The sequence below is a fragment of the Protopterus annectens genome, chromosome 8.part0 (assembly GCF_019279795.1).
Source record: "Protopterus annectens isolate FY-2018-M chromosome 8.part0, PAN1.0, whole genome shotgun sequence".
NCBI lineage: Eukaryota > Metazoa > Chordata > Ceratodontiformes > Protopteridae > Protopterus > Protopterus annectens.
Genome location: NC_056741.1, coordinates 1,347,463,190 through 1,347,484,492, shown reverse-complemented (window position 1 = coordinate 1,347,484,492; position 21,303 = coordinate 1,347,463,190). Strand labels below are relative to the sequence as shown.

General features: G+C 43.6%; 1 protein-coding gene across 5 annotated transcripts in view; it reads right to left on the bottom strand.

The window, feature by feature from the left end:
* The window catches only part of KMT2A (lysine methyltransferase 2A), a 3,231,120-nt gene that overhangs the window by 569,302 nt on the left and 2,640,515 nt on the right, over nucleotides 1-21,303 (bottom strand). For all 5 annotated transcript variants that reach the window (XM_044080894.1, XM_044080898.1, XM_044080897.1 and 2 more), the window contains one exon: nucleotides 11,411-11,484. In XM_044080894.1, coding sequence (XP_043936829.1) covers nucleotides 11,411-11,484 — 74 coding nt within the window. The remainder of the gene's footprint in view (nucleotides 1-11,410; nucleotides 11,485-21,303) is intronic.

Genomic DNA, 21,303 nt, shown 5'->3' with positions numbered 1-21,303 from the left:
ATATACTGAGCCCGTGGAAATAGCTAACCTGTTGGCAGACAAGTTCTGTGAAAACTTTACTCTCCTGTGCCTGCCACACATACCCCATGACATCCTGCCATCTGTATCTATAAAGAACAGGTCATAAATGCCCTCTCTAAGGTTAAAAACACAGCATCTATGGGACTCGATAACATCCCAGGCTGCGTCCTACATGGGCTCCAACACAGAATCAGCAATACCACTGGGTATTCTTCAGTTATAGCCTAAGCACCAGCTTCATCCCAGCTGAATGGAAAATGGTCACAGTTATTCCCTTGCACAAAGGTGGTGCTTCCACTGACCCTGGGAACTACAGACCTATTAGCCTGACTAGCCTTATCTGCAAGGCCATGGAGAGAATTATTAAGGACCTTATCAACAAAGATGCAGGTAACCTGCAAATGCTTGAACCTACTCAGTTGGGATTTGTCAAAGGGAGATCATGCCTGTTAAACCTGATGGACTTCTTCGAGACAGTCACCAAGGCCCTGGACGAGGGGAAATCTGTGCATACAGCCTACCTAGACTTAGCCAAAGTGTTTGACACCATCTCCCACTCAGGCATCATTGACAAACTCACCCAGCTAGGTATCAATCCTTATATCATTAGATGGGTCGCTAACTGGCGCACTGACTGAACCAATATAGTCAAATTAGGGGAATCCACCTCGAATAGCAGATCTGTAACCAGTGGTGTTCCAAATGAAGTCAACATCCTAGAAGGGGGTCTTACACAAACAAACGATTGGTGCCACAGTCATGGCTTTAAACTCAATGCAAAAAATGTATGATCATCCCTTTCGGTAAGGGCGATGTTCCTGCTAACTACCACATCAACAGCAACACCTTAAGTACACACTCAGTGGCAAAAGACCTGGGGCACACTGGTTGACAACAACCTTACATTTGACCATGTCTCCACAATGGTAAGCAGGGCATACATTACTCATCTCATACGCAAGGGCATTGCATTAGGGAAAAAAAAATTATAACCCCCCTATACTCTTCCCTCATCAGGCCAACAATTGAGTACAATGCGCCTTTTGGTATGTACTTTTCCAAGCACCTGCAGCAATTGGAGAGACCACGAATAAGACTGGCAACCAGAAGTATTACAACTAAGTCAGATCCAAAAAATAAAACATTGAAAACTTTGAAAGTCAAGAGCTCAGAAACAGAATTCAAAAGATGCATCTCCAAATGAAGTAGAGAAGCCACAAGTGACCCAAATGACCCTAGCTATACAGAGCGAGCAATTCTGTTAAATTCTGCAGATATGGAAGACTGCTGAAGAAACAAGAGAGCTATAGTAATAGTTCCTTAGTTAAACATGACTAAATCTTAAGGACTGAAAGATTAGCTGTGTAAGAACTTAGCATAACGATAAGATGTCATCCTCTTCTCTGGTGCAGTATTCTTTACATAAGGGAGATGCCTGCCAAGGCAATCCAACATCAGCCAGTACATCTAAGTCTTTTACTCCTTTAGGGTGCGTGGCACATCTGACATAGGCTACTATCAGACGTAGGCCATAAGAAAGATGTACACACGCACTATCCTCAAAACTGAAGCCCCAGGTGGAGAGAGAGTCTGAGGGTAAGAGGATCAATGTATCCAAGAATACCAGGAAGTGGGGAAGGAGGGAGGGCGGGACAGAATACTGCAACAGAGAAGAGAAGGACATCTACTTTTATGGTAAGTTCTTATACAACTAATCTATGCCCTTCTATTCATCTGTTGCAATATTCTTTACATGAGGGAGTATACAAAAGCTCATGCAGAAAGGAAGGAGAAAGTGGGTGAGGAACTCTCCAGGAAGCCCTGGCAAACCCAGGCCTGATCAGGAGATGGACTCCAGCTTATAATGTTTTATGAAGGTGTGGACAGATGTCCAAGTACCTGCTTCTAAGATGGAGTTTGTGTCCAGCCCTTTGAGGAATGCCCCCGAGGAAGACACTGCCCTTGTAAAGTGAGCTTTGACTGAGCCAGGAAGAGCTTTACCATGGTGGGCATAGCAAAAAATCAATGGATTTGGAGATCCAGTTGGAAATGGCCTGTTTGGACACAGGCAGTCCCAGAGCCCTGGGATGGAATGACTCAAACAGTTGGCCTGATTTTTTAAAAGATTTGGTCTTGTGAAGGTAAAACCTGAGTTTTCTGTGCACATCACGAGTGTGTAGGATCCTCTCACTATTGTTCTGGGGAGAGGGGAGAAAGGTGGGGAGATGAATGGCCTGGTTTAAGGATAGTTCATTAACTACCTTTGGCATGAAAGGCATTAGTTTTCTAGAAAAACCCTGTCTTTGTGCAAGGACAGGAAAGGAGGTGAAGCCTTAAGGGCTTGTGATTCTGAAACCCACCCGGCAGAGGTAATATCCACCAGGAGGACAGTTTTCTAGGTACAGTATTTGAGGGAGTTAGAAGACGCTTGTTCAAAAGTTGCTGGAGTTAGTCTCTAGCACAAAGTCAAGGTACCAGGGTGCAGTGACAGATCTCCAGGGAGGTCTAATGTGCAGGACGCCTTTAAGGAATTGTTTGGCCTCAAATCTGGAAGCTAGGGGTGGTGAAAGTGGCAAACAAGCAGAGATATCTGACAAATGTGCTTTTACGGAGGAATAAACTAAGCCTGCATTAAGCAATTCGTACAGATATGACAGAACCACAGGGCGATCCAGCATAAGTGGGTCCAGGTTTCTGGCAAGATACCAAAGAGAAAATCTCTTCCATTTGGAGAGGTAAGATTTTCTAGTATTACATTTCCTGGCCTCCTGCAGGACTTGAAGCACATCCTCAGAATAAAGGTGTCTGAAAGGAATCAGGGCTCTAACACTCACAGGGTCAGTTGAAGGGTCTCTAACTGTGGATGAATGACTGAGACCTTGTTCTGTGCGAGTAGGCTGTGAGGTAAATTGTGTTGACTGCCCTTGGCTAAATGAAGGGGAAGGGGGTACCAGTGCTGTCTTGGCCAATAGGGAGTCACCAGCAAGATTTCTGGTTTGTCCTATTGAATTTTCAGCAGAACTTTCAGAATGTGTGGAAGGGGGTAATACATACAGGAATTTCCCCTTCCAAGAGGTTCATAGAGCATCCACTTTCCATGTCTGGTTCTCTGGCATAAAATTTTGGAAGTTGTTTGTTCAGGGGGGGGGGGGGGGCAAACAAATCTATTTGTGGAATACCCCACTGGTAGACAATGTCCAGGAACACATCCCTGTGAAGCATCCATTCATGAGCCTGTGTTCTGGATCTGTTCAGTGTGTTTCCCACACAGTTCTGAATGGAAGATGTAAACCATCTGAAGGGATATTTCTAGTAGGCAGGCTAGGCCTGTAAGGCTAGTCTGCAAAGGATGTTGACATACCACAGGACCGTCATATTGTCTGTGTGGATACAAAACCTTCCTGGTCTCAGAATGGATTGGAAGGACTAAAGGGCAAGGATTAATGCCATCATTTCCCTTACATTTATGTGGTCTTTTCTCAGAGGATGTTCACTGACTTTGGACTGTGTGATTGTCCAGAGCTGCTTCCCAACCTGCATCTGTTGCATCTGTGTACAGTACTTGAGTTGGGGGCAGTGGGTGAATGGGAAGACCTGGATTAATGGACATGTGTTATCCACCACTGGTGCTGCTTCTTGAGGCAGGGTAGAAGTGGCATTTGAAATTCCAGAGGGTGGGCATGTTGTGACCACATTGACTTTAGAAACCAGTGGAATTTCCTCATGTGTAGCCTTGTCAGAGGAAGCACAGGGATGGTGAAGGCCATCAAGCCCAAGACTTGCAGACAGGAGACTGTAGGGGAGAATCGCTGAGAAAATGAGAGAAATTTCCTGGGCCTTCGTGAGTGGAAGAGGCACCCCCAATTTTCCTGGTTTGAAACCTGCACCCCAGAAAGTCATGGTCTTGGGATGGGGAGAGTGAAGATTTTTTGAAGTTTATGGTGAATCCCAGGCTTTGTAAAATGGCTACTATTGACTGGAGGTTTTGTTCAGTTCCACTTGGGATTTGGATTGAATCAAAAGGTCATCTAGTTAGGGGAAGATCTGAATACCTTGGAGTCTGCAAAAGGTGACCACTGGTGCTGGGTATTTGCGTTTATATCACGTTATCGAAAGCTGAAAATAGCGAACGCTATTTCATCGGCCCCAAAACAACTAAACATGAAAATATCGAACATTCAGAACAGAAAATTTTTTCCCAGGGAAAAAATTTGCTGCTCCCAAACACACACACACAACACAAGCACATCAAACAAACAGCAACCACACACATACACTTAAATTCCTACATCTAACACTACACTAAACTAAATATACACTACTATCTACCCACTTACCTTAACCCAAACCCTAACCCTAAAGTCTGTCACTATCGCACACACGCTTAACCTGTGCCCTAACCCTAACTCACTTAACCGGCCCCTAACCCTAACGTACAAACAATCGCACACTTACCTGAACCCAATCCGTAACTTTCCACCACAGCACTAAGAATAGCGAAGCCACAGAAACAGCCAACCGGATTCTTTCCAGAGGAAGAATTCGCTGTTCTGCAGCTTCGCTATTCTTAGCATTGTCTGAATAGTGTTTGATATCAGAATATTTGAAGTTTTAATACTTCGATGTTCTGATATAGACCCGGGTATTTTGTGAAGACTCTCGGGGCAGTGGAAAGCCCAAAAGGCAAGGCCAGGAACTGAAAAAGCCAGGATCCTACAGAGAGGTATAGGAATTTCCTGCATCTGGAGTGAATGGGGATATGGAGGTAAGTATCCATGATGTCTATGGATGTGAGGAAGGCCTGAGGCAGGATGACAGGGAAGAGTGTTTGGAGAGAAAGCATTCTGAAGGAGGGAACTTTTAGAAAGTCATTCAGATATCAGAGGTCTAGGATGGGTCTCCAAGGACCTTCCTTCCTGGGAACTAGGAATAAGCATGAACAAATGCCTTTTCCCTTCTTGAGCTGGGGGCAAAGGTTGAATTGTGTCCTGCTTTAGCAGGATTGGCAGAACTGGGGGAGAAAGAGGTTCCTGTTCTTTTGGAGGTTGGGGGATACCCCTGAAGTGGGGCACTGTGTGCCATACCATGAAGTGTCCCTCTCTTTATGATGCTTAGGACCCAAGAGTCTTGAGTGAAAAATTCCCAGGTTGGGGGAGGGAAATGCCTCTGAGGAGTCATGAGGAAGAGACCATCCTATCAGGAAAGGGCTATTTAGCCAATTGGGAAGATGATGGTGTAGAGAAAAACTGGTATGTCTTCTTGGATCCTTTTTGGGGGTTTGATGGGCAGGGGAGATTGCCTGCGTATAAAGACCCATTTTCCAGGCTAGTTCCTGTGGAATTTAGACACGGGAGAGACCAACATGTGTTTAAGGTCTTTTAGTTCCATGCTCTTTTCTTGTAGGGATTTGAATAATTCTGCAGTGTGTTTGCCCAAAAAAGAGGAGTTGTCCAAGGGAGCATCCATTAATTTTGCCTTTATGTCTTCAGGGAGAGGCTGAAGCCTTAGCCAGGCAAATCATCTTACGACAGAGGAAGAAGCTGCAGCTCATGAGGTGGCCTCTACTGCATCATAGCTGCATTTAACTGAATGTTTGGCTACCTGAGAGGATGCAGCAATAAGAGAGGATGCCAAGGCTTTGTACTCAGAGTCTGGCATATATGACATTAAATTGGAAATCTGCGAGAGGAGTTCCAAATTGTACTTAGTCATATGGGTCTGGTATTTCAGTGCTCTGAATGCTAAGGTGGCGGAGGTATAAATTTTCTTCCCCAGCCTCTATAACTGTCTACTATCCTTGTCTGAAGGGAGGAGGGAACTAGAAGAAAGTGACCTGGAGCCTGGAGGCCTTATTAGAGCCTAATGAAATCACAGAGGGGTCTGCCACAGGGGTCTTGAAAAGGAAAATGCAGTCCTTGGGTACTTTATAGTACCTGTCAAGCTTTTTCGGAGCCGGAGGCCGACAGTCAGGGTGAGTGGAAGTGGATGCAAAAGGCTAGTATGACAGGAGTAATCGCAGGAGGACTAGGAGACTATACATAGAAAAGGTCATAACGTTTTTGGACCTCAGACATTTCTGTACTGTCCCACTTAAAATGATCTTGCATCCTAGAAATGGTCTCCCCAAAGGAAATTTCCTCCATAGGGGATTCTGTTCCATTTGAATCTTCTTCAGGGAAAGCACAGTCCAAGGGTGAGGGGATTTGGGATGAGTAGCCCAGTGAATCACTGTGCTCATCAGATGAGGAATCCTCCTCTGAAGTGGCTTGTGGCCTGGATCTTTTCTGAGGGGATGTAGGCCAGGCCAGAGGGGAAATTGGCTGACCTGAGGGAGGCCTTAGCGACATGAAGGCCTTAAAAAGGCCTTGTGTGAAATTCTGCCATTCCTTCTGAGGGTCTGGAGGTGGAGAAACATGTTTTTTTTTTTTTTCCTTTGGAGAGGTATCCATTAGATGCAAAGGAGAAGGGCTGGACGTAGGCCTACACTTGACTAGGTCCGAATCAACATCCTCTCTCACCACGATCTGGGTTACTCCTCTGAGGCCCTTCAGACACGATGAGCCTAGGTTCCCCTGGACATTGGAAGTTTATGTCTGTGAGGCCTCTCCGAGCATGCAAGCATCCAGCACCAGGGCATCCTGCAAAATGGGCTCGGCCTGTTGATCATGATCCGTGACAGAGCGGGTAACCAAGCTCTCATGTGCTTCAGGAGAGAAGTCCGTATTGAGAGGCGCAGCTTCAGCTTTGGGCCTAGGTTTTTTGGCCTTACACTTAATAGGCTCTGTTGTTGGGTTCAAAGAACTTTCCATCGCACTTTTAGCTAAAACATTTAAGGAGTTGATTTTCCAAGTAGATAGTGAGGGACGATAACTAACTACGGAGGGTCTTGGCACAAAAGACTGACAAACTGAACAATTTTTATGGTCATGTTGGGATCCGAGACAGAAAAAGCACTGGGAATGACTATCTTATGTGGAATCAGTCTTCCACAGTCGTACTTCCCTTTCCTGGATGACATTAACCTCAATCAAAAACAAGCCAGTAGCAAAAGACAAAAAAGGAATCCCCAATGGGGCATTTATCTTTATAGAAGCAAATGATTCCGGCAGCAGAGCGACATCTGGGACTGGCGATCCAACTGGTGGCAAAGAAGTTCTGAGGTTGCGTGCTTATGTCTCTCTTATGGCCTACGTCTGATAGTGGCCTACGTCAGACATACCATGCACCCTAACATAGTAAAAGATTTTGATATACTGGCTGACACTGGGTCGCCTTGGCAGGCAACCCCCTCATGTAAAGAATACCGCAACAGATGAATAGAAGGACATGTTAAACTAAAAATGTTTTTGAACTGGTAAACAAATCTAGATTATGGTATAAACAGCCATTAAATGCCTAGTCTATAGTATGAAGATTATTTTACAGTGGATCAGTATAACCTGAAGCACACTAACTCATACTGACATATGCATGCACAGACAAGAAAGGCAGGCAGACGCACATATGCGAGGAGGAATTCACTTCAGAAGACTGAAAGCCCAAAATTTTGAATTTCAAAAGAGTGAGACCATAATCTTTAAAGTTCAAAAAAGAAAACTCAAAATACTGAATCTCAGAATACTGAAAACACACAGGATACCAACACTTAAGATACTCCAGCACAACTACATACAGAAACAAAAGATACTGTTTCCCACTTCTCGAAGTATAAGTGGGGGGTAGCCCCCCTGCTACTTAAATATATCAACTCCGAGATTGCACTCCACAGAACAAAATGGCAAACATACCATTACATGCTTCATGACTGCCTGTTGCAACCTTAGTCATGTTCCCTTCTAACTTGCTATACTACAACATAACTCATGTTAGTGTAGTGAAGTGCGATGTCCGAGTTGATATATTTAAGTAACAGGGGTCGCAGCCCCCTACATGGTGGGTGCAGGGGGGCTTGTCCCTCCCTGCTTATACTTGGAGAAATGTAATATGGTTTGCCTTGTATTTCTTTTTGTATCGACTTCTACTGTAATATAGTAAGTGTTGGTATCCTGTGTGTTTTCAGTATTCTGATATTCAGCATTTTGAGTTTTTAGTCTTTCAAACTTTCAAGATTTTAGTCTCAGTCTTTTGAAATTCAAGATTTTGGGCTTTCAGACTTAAGAAGTGAATCCACGAGGAGATGTCACATATGGGTACACAGCATCAATGCTAATAAGGTACATATAGTGATTTGCATGTCTTATGGTGTACAGGTTGTTGTTGTGTCTTTTAGCTTTTCCCGGTTAGGGGTCGCCACAGTGGAACTCCCATCCGCTAATTACTGGCAGTAGATTTTTACATGCCGAGTTGCCGGCCCTGACGCACAACCTTCAACGAAGATACGCCCATTCACGCACTAGCTGAGAATCGAACAGGAAAACGCCTTACTGTGAGGTGACAATGCTACCGCAGCACCACCAATGCAGTCATGTTCTATAGAATTCAGATGGAATATCAAATGCACCGCTGATTGCTAAACTACAACTATTAGGTTTGTGTATATTATCTATTAAATTTCCTCACATGGCAAAATATAGGGCTTCTGGGTCTGTCTTATCTGGGGAACAGACAAAACTTAAGAACCACCTTCCTTCTTATTTTGACATGGGTATTCTCCACTGTTGGGGAGACTAGCATATTGTTGACCTGGTGTATAAAGACATTAATGACCCCGAACTCAGTTTTGTTTACCACACTTTCAAACTTCCTCACCCAACAGTCTATGGTCAACTTAAACTACAGTGATTAAAAAGGGACAGTATTCCTCCTTGCTGGTGGGAGGAAAGAAGAATGGTTAAAGTCAAAACCAGGAATTACCCTCATGACTGGATAGGCGACTACTGCCCCAGTCCTGGTCCGACTGCCACTCTAGCTGTGTGACTTCTCCACTGGTATTTCTCACATGAATTACTTTTTTTTATTTGAACTGTCTAGAAACATTTCAAAGGTACTCTGGAAATGCAGAAATAAAAGGATAATTTTTGCACTGTCTGTACAGTCCTTTTCCCTCCAGTTTCTTGAAAGCTTCCTGTAAGGGAAGTCCAGAGGGCAATTACTTGTCTTAAGGGCATATTTTGTATGTACTTTTTATGCCCTCAGTCAAGGGGTGAATCTTTTACTCATGCATGCCGTCTGATATCCCAGCATCACATATGTCATTCAGACTGCAGCCACATTTAACAGCATATTAAGGGATGCATCAAAGACTTCTTCCATCGCTTTACAATTATAATGCTTCCACGATAATGAAGCAAGTGGGACTGACAATTAGCAGTTTGTTTTTCCTACAGTGGCTGAACTATAAACTTTCTTACCAAATCTATCCAACATATGGCCTTGCTTTGACTTTTAGCAGGATCAGCTGGTGGATTTTTGCATTAACATTTAAGTTTCTGCTTCACCTAATAGAAATGATCAAGCACTCTTGATATCAGTGGCAAAGCTCCTTCAAAGGCATCATTGGATGCCTATACCACTGGAGAAATTGTAGCCAGTTTGATCTCTTGAATTCCCAACTGTCCAAGTAACATACATGAAAATGCAGACAATTCCTTGCTCTCATTTAAAATGCAACATATAAATTTAAAGATTCCTCAAAGGTAATTTTCTCCAGGGTGAGGGTTGAGTATAGACATGGCTAAGTCATTGTCTTTGCCTACATGCAAGCCTGCTGAAAGTTCAGGGAATGATGCCTCTTTTATTCTCTTTAAGGAAGCTACCATGGAAGTAGAAGGATCATCAATAGAAGGAACAGTCGCCCTCTTGTCATGCTGACACATGATGCTCAGTGAAATGTTTACCAAAAACAGAGGCGCAAGGCAACAATTGCTGATATGGATGTCACAAATGCCAGGCCTATGAAGTACAACTTGGTCTGTTGAGCATATAAGGTTTCCTTGGTAAAAAAAAAAAAAAAAAAAAAAAAAAAAAAAAGGAAAAGTTGATTCTACCCCAGAGCCAACAGACTCCTGAATACAAAAAGTCAGAAAATCTTTCAAGGCAGAGTGTTGTCTCAAGAGCACAAATACATGTCAGCTATTTACAGATGCCTGGGATCCTGTGCTTATCTGTGATGCAGCACTGATTAAAGAGGCCCAATGTGAATGAAACACCTCGGCCTCGGAGGTCATTAACAGCTGGAGACCCACACCCTCAGACCTTCAGGGAACTGAAGGATCATAAAGGCGTCATACTCTCTCTCTGCCAGCAGAAGCTGATGACAACTCTGGCCTTCTTAGGGGTATTGGAATCCTTGCATACTAAAGCTGAAGATGACTCAACTTGATTCTGCAGCTGCTGATCCATGTCCTAAAGTGAAAAGATTTTATGCTGTAAATATGGTGATCAACAATTGTGTTCTCTGCAAAGCAGTCTTTTTAATGAAAGCAGCACATAACGTGTACTCAGGCATATTAAGTAGCTGAGTTTAAAGGGGTCAGGTTTATTAGTCAACTTCTATGCCCCAGTAACTGTGTGACTGCCTTTTTTTGTTTAACAAAGGAAATTATTGCAACAACGTTGTGCATTTGTGCTGGAAGTAATTCCACATAGTTGGCACATCTTTCTTCTCCACAGCTGGGCAAATATTGAGTCAATAAGGGAATGTGACTGGGGAGGGTGATAGCCCTGTAACATATCACTTATTTCATCATCCTGAAGTTTCCATCAGTCTGCTTTGTATGGTTGAAACTTCAGTGAAATGAAACTTCATTAAACCATAGAGGAAACTTATTTGAAGACCAAAGGCAGAACAGGCATAGAAGGTGAAAATATTTCAGTAATATCTGTTGGCTACAAGCACACTTGCTGGTGACCTTTTCTAGGGACTATATTATTCTTGGAAAGATATCCAAATCACAGATAAAAAAGGCAAGTAAGCAATTCATCACTTTTCTAAATGCAAAAAAAGTTGTCCAAAAAGGGTAATTACTATAGTTTTGGAGACTACCTGAACAGTACCAAGGAACAGACTTTTAAACACTTTCTGCACCAACAAACAAATGAACATGATATGATGCAGCTGCCTCTCCTCTTTATACCGTCTCCCCAACTGAATTATATGTTGTCGAAAAGGTATCCTCTGTGTAGGGATTTTTGAAAGCTAAGGAAGAGGGTCTGTGTGATAGTATGACTGCCTAGGGCACAATTCCCACATACTATGACTTACAATACAGCAAGTGATCCCTACTATGAGCAGATGAACATACAATGATTCAAGTTTTTTCTATCAGTGTAAATAGAATACTAAGTCATTCACACCAAAAACAAGAGAAAAGCAAACATATGAAAGAGCAAGTTTCATAAAACAGTTATAAATTCAGCAACAAATGTTAGAAAAAAAATTAACACAAACCTGAAAGCCCAGTTCTTTCATTAGTAATTGACTGGCCAAGCACTGACTGAGATTCTGGGACAGCTGTCACTTGCCTGATGGAAGAAAACCAAAAAGGAAAAATGTGATATTGAACATTTTTACAGAAAGGTAATTTTCAATTTCTTTCCAAGGCATAATTATAATTACAGACCACTAAAGAAGTGTGAAATCAAAAACAACAATCTGATGGGTAAACTGCTGTTAAGTAAACAAAATGGCCACGAGGCACTGGGTATAAAATTAAAAGTTGAAATGAACACCAATACCAAGTTGCAAGATGCCCTCAAGAATGTCTCTAAAGTTAGAAATAATGCTTTTGCGCCCAACACTGCCGCACTTCAGAATTTTACTTACCTTCCTGAAGAAACTCTGGAGTCAGAATAACAAACTTCTAGAGTGCAAAAATCAGTAAGTGCATATGAATATGTGTGAGGTGGCGGTGGGGGGTTTCAAAGTTTTTTCCCCTTTTACAGTAAACTAAAACCTTACAGGGACATAGTGTAGGTGTTAGAAGATTGGACTTCAATAAACAAATAGTCATATTTCCATTATATCTACATATGAGGCAAAGTACAGGACAGTACCGTTCTAGTGCTGCTTTGGTCAGTATTAATAGTGCAGCATGACTGGGGCAGAATATGAGACAATTTGATTATCTAGGCTTTTCTAGAAAGTGGCAAGAGTGTTAGTGTCTTGATCATAACATCTAAAAATTCATTTAATCTAAACTCATTTCATCGAATAGTGTAGAAGTCTATAGTAATTATTTGATGGTGTCACTTTTTATCATAGGAATTATCATGGAAGTGAGTCTAGCTGAGTGTGTGTGGACTGCAAAGGTACCAGGGCAAAGACGCTGCTGCACTTGTTGTTTAGAGGAGAAGCAAGAAGATCGCAGCAAGGCTGGTCCCATTGATGGAAAATTATTTCTGTCTTTTTTTGTTGGGGGACCACTCATGAGGTAGTAGAATGGACCTGCTGAGCTTCTCTGCCATCACGCTGGACTTCCCCAGGGTGTGCGTTGCTATCAGAAAGTGGTTGGAAGAGATCGCCTATGGCCATACTCTGAGGGCTTCTTGGCCCAAGGGATATGACCTGGTTTCTCCTTGTTTAAGTATCAGACTACCAACATATCGTCCACTTGAATCACAACTGTCCCTGAAGGGAGAAAGTCTTGGAATGCTTGCAAAGCTAACAACACCGTTCTCATTTCTAGGACGTTGATATGCATGTTGGCCTCTTCAGGACACCAAGTGCCTTGGATTGTTTTCCCCAGAAGTGTCCCTCCCACCCAATCTGGGATATGACCATGGTCACTATGGCCTTGGGCTGAGGGAGAATGAAAGGACAGCCTTGAAGGACTTGATCTGATCGAATCCACCACCAAAGATATGTTTTGCATGCTTGAGTGATTTTTATTTGGACTAACGTGTTGATAAAGAATCGACCATTGAGTTGCTAGCATCCACTGAAGAATCCTCATGTGGAATCTTGCTACAGGAACTAAAACTATGGCTGCTGACATTGATCCTAGGGCTTGTAGAATCAATTGTGCTGAAACTGTTATACTGTGACTTATCTTTTTGACCAGAAATCTGATACTCTATGCTCTTTTGTAAAAGGAAGGGAAGCTGTTACTGATACAGTGTTGAAAACTGTTCTTATAAACTCCAGTACCTGAGAAGATTCTAAGATTTGCTGCAATTTACAGTACTTTCTAAAAGGAAGCACATTTGGAGTACCTGATCTTTCCCTCTTATAAGCAGATACCTGGTTGGGGTGGTAATGAGCCAGTTGTCCATGTACTGAAACACCCAAAATCCCTGACTCTCAAGTCAGCTGCTACCACTGCCATGCATATGGTGAACACCCTGGGGGCTGTAGTGAGGCCAAAGGGCAGAGCTCTGAACTAGTAATGAGTGGCTCCCAGCTGGTAGTGTAAGTAACCTCTGGACTGTCTGTTCATGTTTTTGTGACAGTACGCATCTTAAAGGTCTATTGAGCACAACCAATTGTCCTTGCCCAAAAAGGGCAACATACACTGAACTGGGACCATCCAAAATTGTGCGCGTCAAACTGATTTGTTCAAGTTGCTGAGATCCAAAATTAGTCTCCAGTTGTTTTATATGGCAGTAAAAAAAAAGAATCTTGAGTAAGTTCCAGATTCTATCTGGTCTGGTGGGATCTCTTGGATGACTATTTTCTTCTAGCAGCTTTTGTATTTCTAGCGCTGCTGTTTTCCTCTGACTGGGTGGAACATGTGGGAAACTTGCATGAGGATGGAGGTGGAAGGGAAAAGGGAATTATATAACCTCTCTGGAAACAATCTTCTGCACCAATTAATCTTTTGTGATGTCTAGCCAGGTTTTCTGGTGCAGAGATAAATAACCCCCGATTGCCTCCAGAGGGGGACAATCGGGTCTCCCTTCAGAAGCACTAGTAGGGTCTGTCTGAGAAAGAATCACTGGACCCATGGTTCTGTGGGCCACCCCTTCCATTTGAGTGGCATCTTCCGCTTCAGTTCCTCCTCTGCTTCTGGGGGAACTATCTCCATGTGGATCCTGGAAAGGACCCCAGATTTTTTTAACCACATTTTTCGACCTCCCCACTGGTTCGTACAGAAGGTCCTCTGAGGGGTTGAAAAACGTACTCCCACTGCAGAGAGGGATTTCCCATTCTGTTTGCACCTGGAGAGCGTGTCTTTCACTCTGGGGCCAAATAAGGAGGTTCCATCAAAAGGAGCACTGACAAAAGAGGACTTGAAGGGCTACACAAAGTCACAGAAGCGCATCCAGGCATTTTTTCCTAATGAAAATGTCTGAAACTGCTAGCCTTAAAGTACCCTCAGCTGCATGAAAGGCAAGCCTCATGGACAAATTTGAGATGGACTGAAGGGTTGCCAACTGTGAAGTCACAGTTCCTTAATCAAGTCCGTCTGAAGTCTTGTAAAGTGTGCTGGGTAGTTCAGCGACCTGAGGGCAAAAGTCGCTTAAGCATAGACATGCTTCTCAAATCTGTCCAAAGTCCTAGACTCCCTTTTAGGGAGGTGGACAGTGGAATTCTGTAACGCAAGTTTCTTCTTAGTGGCTGCTGCCATGACCATCCATAGGTACTCCCTCGCTCCAAAACTCCATTCCTGCAGGTGGTGACAGAATCTGATCCTGTCTCTTGGGGACAGGTTCAACAGAGTCAGGCTCCTTTCACACCCGCTTAGAGATCAAATCAATGAGCTCATCAGCAGGCAGAGTTACCTAGGGAATAGATGGGCCAGATCCAAATGTCTCAAGGAATATGGCTTCCTCCAGAGAAGGACTACCGGAGAACCAACCACTCTCTGCTTAAGATCTCTAGGATGTCTCTGAATGAGGCGTCTTTGGGGTGTGATGTTGGGGATCTTTCCCCTTTGTCAAAATCAGTATCTTCAGTGATAGAACTCCTGTGGGAAATCTTGAGCGTTTCCTCTTGCACTTCCTCTTCCTAGGGACGTCTTCGGCAGGATGCTCCAGTGAAGTATCAGAAGAGATCATAAAACCCTACTGGATAACCTGGAGACTTTGAGCGGGCTGTCTCTATAGTGTAAAATGATGTGACTCAAGATACACAGACTTCTGGGATCCAGATGGAAGATCTAAGAAGACAGGGTCCATCCGTTGTGTCAGAGACGAAAACTCTCTTCACTAACTCAAAGGTAGATCTCTTTGGGGAGAAGGAAAACAAAGAATCCAAGAAGCCAGGCTTTTGGCCCACTGCTTCTCTCTGCCCCAGTGGCAATCTCCCAGAGGCAGAAGTTGGAGCCAAGCTGTTCAATGCCAAGGCTCCGAGGGGCAGAGACGACTCTGAAAACTTTGGCATTTACTAACACCTCGGGCCCGACAGGGGCATTTCGGTTCCAAGAAAAAGCCAGATCCAAAGATGTTGGAGCAGGTGCACTCACAGACAACTTCAGATCTGAAGACACAATTATCTTTGATGAGAAATCAGATGGTCACAGATAGCTCTGAAACTACTGGTCGGGTCAGATAAAGAGCCCCCATATGCAGTGTGGTAGACGGATGGGCTTCCTGACCCAAATGGGTAGGAGCCGGGAGAACATCCACCTGTATCTGCACTGAGAGGAATTTTCTCATCATTCTGTCCACGTAGTCTTCTGTCAAACTTCAGGAAGAATGAGAAAAAGCAAGGGAAGGTGACTTGCATCTCTCTAACATGGGAGGAGGCACTCTTGAAGATACTGGATCTAAAGAAGGTACACAATCCTAGGCAAAATTCTTGGATTGGAAGAGTTAGGCTCCAAGGACTTTTTGGTCGGATCCATTGGAGGTTGGACTGGTTTTGACTTCGGTTCAGAATTGAGCTTCTTTTTGGGAAGCTCAGAAGATGGAGCCAATGATGCAGAAGGCCTCTGAGATCTGGTTGAAGGCTCCTTAGATTTAGATTTGGGGGACTGACCCCAAAATAGCTTCATCAAAAGAGGAAGGAAGTAACCCTTTCAATACTAATTTGTGCTTCCTGTCCTCTACTGCTCATGGACTGAAATTTTTACAAATGTTGCAGTCACTCTGGAGGTGATCCAAACAGTATACTCAAGTTATGGGTGCTGGATAAGGGTAATTTGTGCCCACACTTCTGACACTTCTTGGAACCAGAAGTTGCTTTATTAGACATACTAAAAACAGTAAGGGAAGTTTTTTTTTTGTTTCTATATATCAAAGTATACAGAGAGAGATAAAAGGGGAAAAAAAAAGATAAGGATACCAGCTATGGACTACAGAACGAACTGGCACCCCACCTAAGTACCATGTTCAATCATAGCCTCACCTCAGGCTATGTGCCCACTGAATTGTGCACAGCGACAGTTATCCCACTCCACAAAGGGGGAGCCACCACAGACCCCAGAAACTACCGCCCCATTAGCCTAACGAGCCTGGTCTGCAAGGCTATGGAGTGTATCATCATGGAACTTATAAACAATGACATTGGTAATCTCCAAACTCAGGACCCCACCCAGTTCGGGTTTGTAAAAGGCAGATCATGTCTCCTAAACCTGATAGACTTCTCTGAAGCAGTCACCAAAGCCGTAGATGAGGGTAAGGTGGTTCACACAGCCTATCTAGATCTCGCCAAGGCTTTTGACACCATCCCCCACTCTGGAATTATAGATAAACTCACTAAACTAGGTATAAATCCCTATGCCACAAGATGGGTTGCCAACTGGCTCACTGACAGAACCCACACTGTGAAAGTAGCTGACTCCAAATCCAGCTTCAGACCAGTGACAAGTGGAGTACCACAGGGTTCAGTCCTGGGTCCTCTCCTGTTTGGTATCTACTGCTCTGAAGTACAAGCCAACACAGAAGGTCTTTGGCTAACGGAGTTCGCAGATGACTGCAAACTAGGAGCCATAATCAAAACTCCAAAAGATGTGGACATCCTACAAAAGGGCCTTGCTGAGACAGATGCCTGGTGTCAAAGCCATGGCCTCAAGCTCAATGCCAAAAAGTGCATCGTCATTCCTTTTATTAAAAACTCAGTACCCATGAACTACCACATAGATGGTAGTCTACTTAACACCGAAAGTGTGATAAGAGACCTTAGGACACAAGTGGACAGTAGTCTCTCCTTTGATAATCACATTGCCACAGTAGTCAGGAAATCCTTCTATGTGGCACACCTCATCACAAAAGGTTTCTCATCCAGGAAAAAAGAGGTCATTGTTCCCCTCTACTCGTTACTCATTAGACCCATTATAGAGTACAATGCCCCTTTTGGTATGTACCTCACAAGACATCTACAACAACTGGAAAGGCCACAGAAATACCTCACAAAGAGGATTACCAGCCTCAAAGAGATGCACTATGCAGACCGTCTCAAAAAACTGCAGCTTTACTCCGTTGCATATCGCCTACTCAGAGGCGATCTCTGCCTAACACACAAAGCTATGTCAAACCCAGAGCTTTTAGACATGCTCCACTTAAAGAAATCCCAATCCCTACGAGCTACACGCTCTAGGGACCTAAACCTCGTCACCACAATAAACAGAACATGCTGGAGGGATAGATTCCTGCCCCAGAGACTTCCCATACTCTGGAACAAACTACCTATCTACATCAAACAAAGCTCCTCATTAGCACTGTTCAAGAAAAATTTTGATGATTGGATGGGAGATAGGAAATTCACCCCGGGGATCACTTCTGTTGCTCTGCTCGACAGTGGCACAGGAAAATAATTTTCTTGGGTGGCGAAAGCCAGGGAACCTTTGGCTAGGCTTATATAGGCCCCAGGGCCAATAGCCTAGTACCTACCTATCAACCTATGAATACACGAAAGTGTAATAAGGTGAAAGATATGAACCTATGAATACACGAAAGTGTAATAAGGTGAAAGAGAGAAATTTAACAGACACCAAATGATGGCAAAATAGAACTTCATTAAGTGTAAAGGGAAGGGAGAAAGCTAAATATTAAATTTAAATATAAATTATTTATCACAAGAAGTAAAAACTCAAAAGCTCATGGTTAACCATGTCTATTCACAAAAGTTGCAAAATGAGATCTGAGGTATGTTAAGGTTTGATGCATTGTGAGTAAGGAAGATGCTCGAGAGCTTTATGGTCATCACAATTTATAGTAATGGTCGAGATGGATCTGAAGATCGAATCCAAACCCAACTGTTGATGAATGAATGAAAACTGACATCATCAGATGTATAATACTTGTTTTGAGCAGAAAGTTCTAGCATGGAATTTGCAATTCATGCCTAAATATAGAGCATCATAAACAAGTAGTCAGGAGATCAGTTAGCAAAACTAATACTGTAGTGTTAATTTCAAATTGGTCAGTGGCTGTAATGATTGTTAAAATAATGCTGCTTTTACTGAAAAAAAAAAGTATAAAGAATGAATTTCTGTATTTCGAGGAAGTAGGACCTTGACCTCTCCAGTCTCCCATATACATGTTTCTCTGTGTAATAAAGTACAGTTTTGTACCTACCATAAATGTAGATGTTCGAGTGTTCACTCTGATAAAGTCATCATACTTGGGTTATCCTGTCGTCAGGCGGTCCTGCAGTCGGCCGGAATTCCAAAGTCTTGGTCCGGTGTCGGTTGCTGTCGCTTCTTCCCTGAAGTCAGTGCGCCAGGGGTATATATATATTGCATCCAACGCCATTTTCTTCAGTTTTTCTTGCCCCAGATGTCAGGTGCCCCCAAAAGGGTGGTCAGTAATTAGTACCAAATTAAGCAATTTTTGCACAAACACAAAATCCCTCCAGCTACAAGCAAATACATCAGGAAGGTATTGTAGAGATTTAGCCAGTTAGATCAGAGGGGGTGGAGGGAGGGTAACCTGGACTGCAGCAGGGTGAACACTCAAACATCTACATTTATGGTAGGTACAAAACTGTACTATGTTCATCGTGTTACCCTGCTGCAGTCATCACACTTGGGTAGAATCCCAAAGCTAAGGATGGGTGGAGGAGTCATAGAGGGCTAGAGGAGGCTAGAAGGCCCTGCAAGACTGCAGTGGCGAAGCCAGCTCTAGTCTTAGAGTAAAGTGGTAAGTGATAGTGTTTGGTAAAGGTGTGTACTGAACTCCAAGTTGCAGCTTCCAAAATCTCATTGGTTGGAACCCCCCTGAGGAAGGCTGTAGATGTAGCTGTTGCCCTGGTAGAGTGGGGCCTAATGGTAGCAGGAACTGGTTTTCCATGATGGGTACAGCAAAAACGAATGCAATGTCCTATCCATTTGGAAATGGTTTGTTTTGATATAGCCTTCCCTTGTGAAGCTGTAACATAGGATACAAAGAGCTGGTCAGATTTTCTGAAAACCTTAGTTTTATCCAAGTAGTAGCGAAGTTGCCTATGAATGTCCAAGGAATGCAGGAGTCTTTCTCCTTTGTTCTGTGGATTTGGGAAGAAGGTGGGTAAGTGGATAGTTTGATTTAAAGCCACACTGGAAACCACCTTAGGCATGAAGGAAGGATTAGTTCGTAGAGAAACTCTGTCTTGATGGAAAATGAGGAAAGGTTCCACTGCCATTAGTGCCTGCAGCTCTGAGACTCTTCTAGCTGAAGTTATTGCTAACAGCAGGGCAGTTTTCCATGATAGAAACTGTAGATCTGCAGAGACAGCTGGTTCAAAGGGAGGTAGCGTAAGTTTTTCCAGAACAAAATTGAGGTCCCATGTTGGTGTAGGTGCTCTCCTGGGGGGCCTAATGTTTTTTGCCCCTCTGAGGAACTGCCTTAGAAGTGGATGTAAAAATAAGGGTGGATCCGTGTTGTGGTGGGCTGAAATAGCTGATGCATGGATTTTAATGGAAGAAAAAGAAAGTCCTTTGTGCAACATCTCAGTTAAATACTGTTGGAATCTGAGGCATGTGAGGCTGAAGTGTGTTTTGGCCTTTAGCTTGGTTCCAGGCGCAAAACCTTTTCCATTTGTCCGAGTAGGCCTTCCTGGTGCTGGGCCTCCTAGCTTCCAGAATAACATCCATAACTGCCTGGGAAAGAGGAGCTGGCTGGATGGTTAGGTGATTTGCCATGCAGCCAGATTTAAGGTTTTGAGCTGGCTGTGAAGAATCCGATTGTTTTGCTGTGTGAGCAAATGGGCAATTTGTGGTAAAATCCAAGGTGGGCCCTGGGCCATATTCATCAATAGTGGGTACCAGTGCTGACGTGGCCAGTCTGGGGCTATGAGTATCAGTCGTGGTCTCTCCTTTCTGACTTTTAGAAAAACCTTTGTGAGGAGAGGCAATGGAGGGAAGGCATATACTGTCAGGTTTTTCCAACTGAATGAGAGTGCGTCCACTTTCCAAGCTTGATGGTGAAGTGTCCTTGTACAAAATTTTGTTAGCTGATAGTTTTGAGGACTGGCAAACAGGTCTATGTCTGGAAGGCCCCATTTTTGAGTTATCATTGCAAATACTTGTGGATCCAGTTTCCACTCGTGGGGATCCATGATGTTTCTGCTGAGGTCGTCTGCCAATGTGTTCTTTTTTCCTGGCAGGAATTGAGCTTGTAACTGAACTTGGTAAGCCAGAGCTGTGTTCCACAAGGTCATTGCTTGCCTGCATAGAGGGTAGGAGTGTGTACCCCCCTGTTTATGTACCACATTACTGTGGTGTTGTCCTTCCTTATTGTGAGTTGTCCTGGATGTAATAGATTCTTGAAGGCTGTCAGAGCATTCTGTACAGCTAGCATCTCTTTTTGATTGATGTGCAGATTCCTTTGATCTGCAGTCCATACGCCTTGAACGCACTATCCTGCCATGTGTGCTCCCCAGGCGTAGTCCGATGCATCTGTTGTCATAGTCTGCCTGGTTGGGGGCAAGGTGAAAGGCTGACCCCTGTTGAGGTGACATGCCTGTGACCACCATAGAAACTGCTGTTGTAGGCAGGGAATAAGAGATATCATTGTGTCCAAGCTGTGGCTGTGTTGAGACCATACGCTTTTTAGGTACCACTGTAATTTCCTCATACGCAGCTTTGCAAATGGTATTAGTAGTATGCAAGATGCCATGAAGCCCAAGGCCTGCAGCATTTTTCTTGCAGGTAGTTGGGTCTTTGTTGCCATTGTTTTGAAATATTGAGTCAGTTGTAGTTGTTTGTCTGGCGTCAGATAAGCCTTCTGGGCCGTTGTATTCAAGCTGGCACCCAGGAATGTCATATTTTGTGAGGGTACTAGTTTTGATTTCTTTTCGTTTACTGTGTACCCCAGGCAACTTAGAAGATGTTTTACAAAAGCCAGATGTTGTAAGAGAATGTCCTTGCTTTCTGCTTGGATGAGGCAGTCGTCCAGGTATGGGTATATTTGAATTCCTCTTTGTCTGCAGTATGCAATTACTGGTGCCAGGCATTTTGTGAAGACCCTGGGCGCAGTAGA